The 6,000-nt window shown below is 39.0% G+C and overlaps 1 protein-coding gene across 1 annotated transcript in view; it reads left to right on the top strand.

Moving 5' to 3' along the window:
- The first annotated feature begins 369 nt into the window (after nt 1-369).
- Nucleotides 370-6,000, top strand: part of CDH8 (cadherin 8) — a 149,735-nt gene continuing 144,104 nt past the window's right edge. Inside the window, exon 1 of the mRNA XM_035891509.1 lies at nt 370-446. Within this exon, the coding sequence (XP_035747402.1) occupies nt 370-446 (77 nt within the window). The remainder of the gene's footprint in view (nt 447-6,000) is intronic.

Here is a 6,000-nt window from a genome sequence, read left to right as displayed (position 1 = left end):
GAAACCACCACCCAAAACTGCTTACATGAATTTCCAAGCGCTAGACCTGCCTCCGAGATCAGCCCAATAAGAGCTGTCAGGGGAGGCTCCCAGCTCACTTTTCCACATCACTTCACAGTTACATTTGGCAGGCAGGCACGTTGGAGCGCTCAGACCCGGAATTAGTGGATTTATTTGGAATATCCCTGCTTTCCTGGAGACGTGCTGCTGCCGCTGGCTTGTGCGAAGGGAGAAATTAGTAACCGCACTTTAGCATGCAGGCACAGAGACCCGAGAAGCTAAGTAACCAGCATCTCCTCCAGCACCAGCAGCCTCAAAAAGCATGAAAAGAAAATCTGGAGAATCCTGCCTGTTCACAGGGACTGGCTAATGTTTTTTACCTCACCCTTTCAATCCGTACGTGAAGTGGCTGTCAGCAAGCGGTTTCCTTGGTCCTTGAAAGAGTGAGTATTCATTTTATTAATATTATTTATGTCTCGCTGGCAGAGGGCTGTCTCTCCATAGATTTCTTTTTGACTTAGTGTCTGTCTGTGTTCTTGCAAGGTGCACTGTGCGAGTGCCTTCCTTGTTAATAGGTACGGTATTGGGCTGAGCTGTAGTGGCTCATTAGGTTGAATGTTTTGAAATTCCTGATAATGAAAATGTCATGGGATGCTAGTTAGGATTTTTTTTTATTCCCTTGGGAGGAGGAATGGTGGTGGTGTGGCTATTTCTCCTCTGGTTTTGTTTTTTTGGGGTGGTGTCTCAGGAGGACTTTGGATCGCAGAGGGTTGCTTCCAAGGCTGGAGAGCCCGTTTCTTCTCCTTGTTTTCTTATTTCATACAATAAATCTCTGGGCTATTTCACTGTGTTGAATAGATGCAGGGCTGCATTCATGCATTGAAATAGATTGCAGTTTTCGTGCTGAGAATAAAAATCACTTGCCAGCCAGATATGTAAATGAGGGAGGAGGAGTCTGGAAGAACCATGAGGGGGGGAAATCCCCCTGATTTATCACCACCTTCCCTCCCCTCAAAGCTTTGCACCCCCTAGATAAATAAATAACTAAATAGGAATGGTACGATAGCTTCCTTTCCTACTTTCAGAGAGGAAAGCATCCCAGAGATACTGCTCTTCCTCTTAAAAGCTGAGATGGGAATGAATCTTTAGTCATAACTAGCTAGGAATCATCCTTGTCCGGCAAGTTGTTTTCTTTCTTTTTCTTTGGTTGACTAAACAGATAATGCACCCAGCTGAAACTTCAGAGAGGGAGAAAGCCCCTTAGCTCCAACTGCTTGTTAGTTGCATCACTGCCAAGGCTCCCAGAGAAGAAATGCAGGAGTCTGTCGACCCCTGAAGCTGGCTGTTTCTCTAAATGCTTCATCTTCTCTTTGAGGAAGACAGAGGAGTAACACATCCTTACATTCTGCTTGGCTACAATATCTGCTGGGTAGCAGCATCCCAATCGGGAGCCCCGAGCTGTCAGACAGCAGCCCTGCTAGACAGCATCAGACCTGGATATGGTGCTTGGCTGGGGAGCCTGGGAGGCTGCAAGGCTTCAGCACAGAAAGCTGATGGCAGTTTCTGTGTGGATATTATGGAAGAGATTAATTCAAGTCCTTATTTAGATACTGCCTACCGCCATGAAGGTGACACCACTTAACATAGGCAGGAATTCCTTCGTGGTTCGTTGCTGTTCAGTCATGTCTTGAATCTGTCTCAATTCAAACAGTTTGCATTTAGTACCAGACTAAATAGAGTGGAATCAATCCAACCTGGCACATAACGGTGTTACACAAACCTGGTTGCATTGCCAACAGGTATCAAACTCTATACCCTCACTTCTCCCTCCCTCTTCCTCTCTTTTAGACAGGCACGAACACACGCACTCCGTTTCATGCAAACGAGTCTGTCTTTCCTCTGAAAGTAGGAATAAATACTCATACAACTTTCATAAAGGCTGATACTTCTAAACAGTCAACTTGATCGCATAAACGGCTCACCATTTGTGTCTCTAGGTATCACAGCCAGATGTTTTTTGAGGGGTGCTGGTTGTAAGAAGTCAAATAACATTAACTGTTTATTGTTTCAAGTCTACCACGTTAGTGCTTAATAGAAGGGAAGCTAACAGCTGCTCGTTTCAGCTTCAATTAAAGAATAGAGCTGGTAACTACCAAAGCTATAGATAAAGAATCCTCTTAACTTCACTCATCCTCTTTTGGAAATTCTTCAAGAGTTTCTCTGCAGTAAGGATAAAGAGAAATACACGGAAATAAGGATAAAGAGAAATATGAATAATATTGCTTCTCAATGTTCAATACCAGACTGTTACGAACAAGAAGAGACTTCACAATAGGCTTCGCAGTAAATATAAGTAAATAATAAATATATTCAGAAGACTGAAAAATTACCCTGGTGTACATTTTACCTGTCTTAAATAAAATGATAAAGCGGCTAGAAGTTAGTATTTTGAATACCTGTGAAATTACAAAATTTCACACTCGTAAAATGTGATAACATCAAAACCCAAAAGCTCTCTGTTGTGTCACCTCCCAGCCTAATTGTATGAATGTTTGCAACAGGAAAACACTAGGAAAGGAAGTGATTATTCTAGTCTAAGGTGTTCAGCCTTATTGTTCTATGTTACCGCATACCGAATGAGCACAGCTTTCTGCAAGCTTCCTCCTAGGCTCACTATTTATTAACTCTCCCTTCTTTTTTTTAAAATTTGCATCCTGGCTGTAAAGAATTCTGATTCCCGTGCCTAGTTGTAAGCTGAGGGCCTTCGGTGCTGTCGGAGAAGGAAGTATTTAATGAAAGTTGGTTCTTAAGTTATACAGGTCAGCAATTTGTGAAGCGAGCAGGCTGCTAGCCAGGTAGCTAACTTTGGACATTTTCTTCAATATTAAAAATCCAGTAAGTAGTATACGTGCCTGCTTAACAAACACAGCTGGTTTTAATAAGAAGTACCCCTGTATAGGATATGTAGTCCTTTTACACCTTTCACTTAAAAGAAAAAAAGTTTTCATCTCTGTGAGATGAAGTAGAAACCTCCTTAGAAGTCGTCGCTCAGTGCTTTTTAATACACTCCAGTAATTCACATCAGCTCCTGCTATGAAGTCCAGAAGAGAGTTGTAAAGGGGGAAGTAGTCTCACAATCAGATTTAAATTCACTTTCAGTCATTCATAATCTTCAGCATTTTTCCAATAATATTGCACCTTTACCAAATAAATTAATTGATCCCTGGACACTTCATTTGTATCACTGCTAACATATGCTGCGTCGTCTTCTCTAGAAAAAAATATTCTCACGCTCCTGTCTTCAGGGTATAGAACTGTTACAAGTACGAACACAATCAGCCATGGATATAGATTTAGGTCTGTTACACCTTGAAGTACTTCCTGAATTTTCTATTTCTTCTCGCACTGTTGCAGATTTCATCTTTTAAAATCTTCATTTTGGAAGAGCTGAGTGCCCTACGAGACTTTAGCTGGGACTTTTTTACCCACTTATTGACATTAAGGGCCTGTAACCCACCCACTTGACCCTTGATCCGTACAGATAATTCTATTTCCAAAACTTGAGAGATTTTGAGGGGGAAAAAATACTGACCCCTAAGTTTATGAAGAAGAAGAGGTGAACGTGTACTTTAAGATCTTGGTGCTGCATATCTTTTAAGTGATGATTATGCATACTCTGTAACAGAAAGCAACTGCTTATGCTACATAGTATAAACAGGTATTTTTATAGCATATCCAACAACCGTAAGATACTGTATATCTTCAGAAGTATTCATTTTCTATTCTTTTCTCCATTTTTTTATTATTAGAGCCTGACCTTTTGAATATACTGTTAATTCTGACAATTGTATGCTTGCAGTATACACTATAGTTGTATCCTAAGAGTCTTTCAACTATGGGTTTAAAATAATACAAACTAAATTCTTTCAGTGGGAGGGAAATGCTAAGGCATTTTGAGCTTGGAACATTTTAAGCATCATCGCTACCATAGGATTGCATCAATAGAATTAAATTAGGTGATGGAAACCTAACATTTTTCTTAGTGTTGTTGCCATAGAAAAAAGTGGCTCGCTTCATAGCATTCTGAACATAACTGTTTGAGCAGCAGATAGACATAGAACAAAATAAAGTCCAGTTTGAAATTTCAAATGTGTGTGTATATATATGGGTTTTTTCCCCCCTCAGATAAACCCCCTTTGTTCTAGAATCTGTCCAGCACATTTCTAATTTTGTCAACTAAGTAAATAACATCAACACAGTGACATTTCAACTATATTAATAACGTTACGTTCCCAAAAAACATTGGGGACTGATGGTATCTGAAGTGGAAGGTGCAAGCTGAAAAGGCAAGATGATTTCTGAACCAGTTCAGTTACCAACAGAGTTTAAAGCATCTTGACTGCAGGCAAGAGACCAATTTCTACCTGCCTTAGTCATGAGAGTAGCCTTTATCCATGAGTTGCAATGATAATACTCATAGAATTGATTTTCCAAGGTGTTGAGCATGATGTGTCTTGTGAAAATCATTTGAAATTAAGGATTATCAGCACCTTGGCTAGGATTTGGAATTAGTAATGCCAACCAGTCCTAGATCTGAATAAGTGAAACCTTCAATGAGAAGTGTCTACTGTACCCTGCGGTGCCTAAGTCATAGACAAGCTCATAAAGGTCTTTCTCGATGTGTCTTGCTTGGGTCTTTGCAACTGAATGTGGGAGTTCAAAATATTATAAAACCAGTCAGTCTTGGCAGTCATTAGTTCACAGTTTCAACTTTCTAATTTAGCGTACATTCGGTCAAAGTAGCTTACTCCTGGGAAGCAATGCTCAGCCTAATTTGAGGAACTAAGATAAACATTTAAATCCATTTCCTTTGCAATCACTGATTATCATAATCATATAAATGTGTGTATTTTATATTTCTATGGGGTTTTAATATATAAATATAAATTATTATATTGAAGCCCCTAAATTCTGATGCAGATGGACTGTGTGCATTCAGAGGTAGTGCAATTCATTAGTTGAGTTTTGCAATTGAGCAACATTTTAGATGTGAACCTCTCTTGTGGATTAAATGTAACAGCTATGATTGCCTTTTAAGTAAGAGATCATCAGAACTTAATTCTTAATGTTGCTGAAGTTTAGATGGAGTTCTGTATTCTAGTCTGTGGGCTCTATTTTTTGTGCATTTCCAAAGGTTAGATTAAAATAAACAAATGAAAAAAAACCACCAAAACAAAAACCTCAACCAAGCAACTGCAAATGAAATAGTTTTTATGTTGGAGGACCCTAATTCTTTCCAAACAACTCATTTCAGTTGATAGTAAAACTGCCGTCAAATTCAATGATGCAAAATTAAAGACCTTCACTTCTAATCTCATATGTTTCAGCAAAAAAGATTTGAGTAGGTTTACTGCAACAGTACTGTATGTAGTTACAAAAGTCCAGTTATGCTTACGTTTTTCCTTTCTAAAGATTATTTTTTTAATGTGCATACACTTTTATGCATATGGCTGGAAAGTTGATAGAGTTTTCAGTAAATCACGATGACCAGTCATAACTTTCTGTTCTTAGTTCAGTCAGAATACATGTCAGGGAAACTTGTGGGTTTTTCCTTAATTATGTTTTGTTAAATTGCGTAGAGAATACCTAATATTCTTTAAAGAAAACTAATGCAAATGAAAGCTCTGTTGTATATCAAAAAAAGACTGAAAAAGCAGCCCAGAAAGCAAGATATTCATGTCCTCCATTAATATTTAAACATTTTTCAGCAAGTACAGGATAAGCACATCCCAGCTGCTGAAACTCTCATGATAAACGATGCCCTAGGCAGAGCATGGTTAACACCTAATTCTCAGTCGCAGGCCAATCTGTTTGCCTTTTTATGAGCTCTCTTCATGTTGCGCACAATTTGCCTTTTTTCCTCTCTCTCCTTTAAAAGTGATATAGGTCTTCATATTATGTAATACAGCCTTGTAAAAATGAGCATCGGTTTCAGAGATG

Source organism: Egretta garzetta, unplaced genomic scaffold (assembly GCF_000687185.1).
Source record: "Egretta garzetta isolate BGI_Z169 unplaced genomic scaffold, ASM68718v1 scaffold23, whole genome shotgun sequence".
NCBI classification, from domain to species: Eukaryota; Metazoa; Chordata; class Aves; order Pelecaniformes; family Ardeidae; genus Egretta; species Egretta garzetta.
Note: the sequence above shows the minus strand (reverse complement) of the source record. Positions and strands in the feature narration are given on the sequence as shown.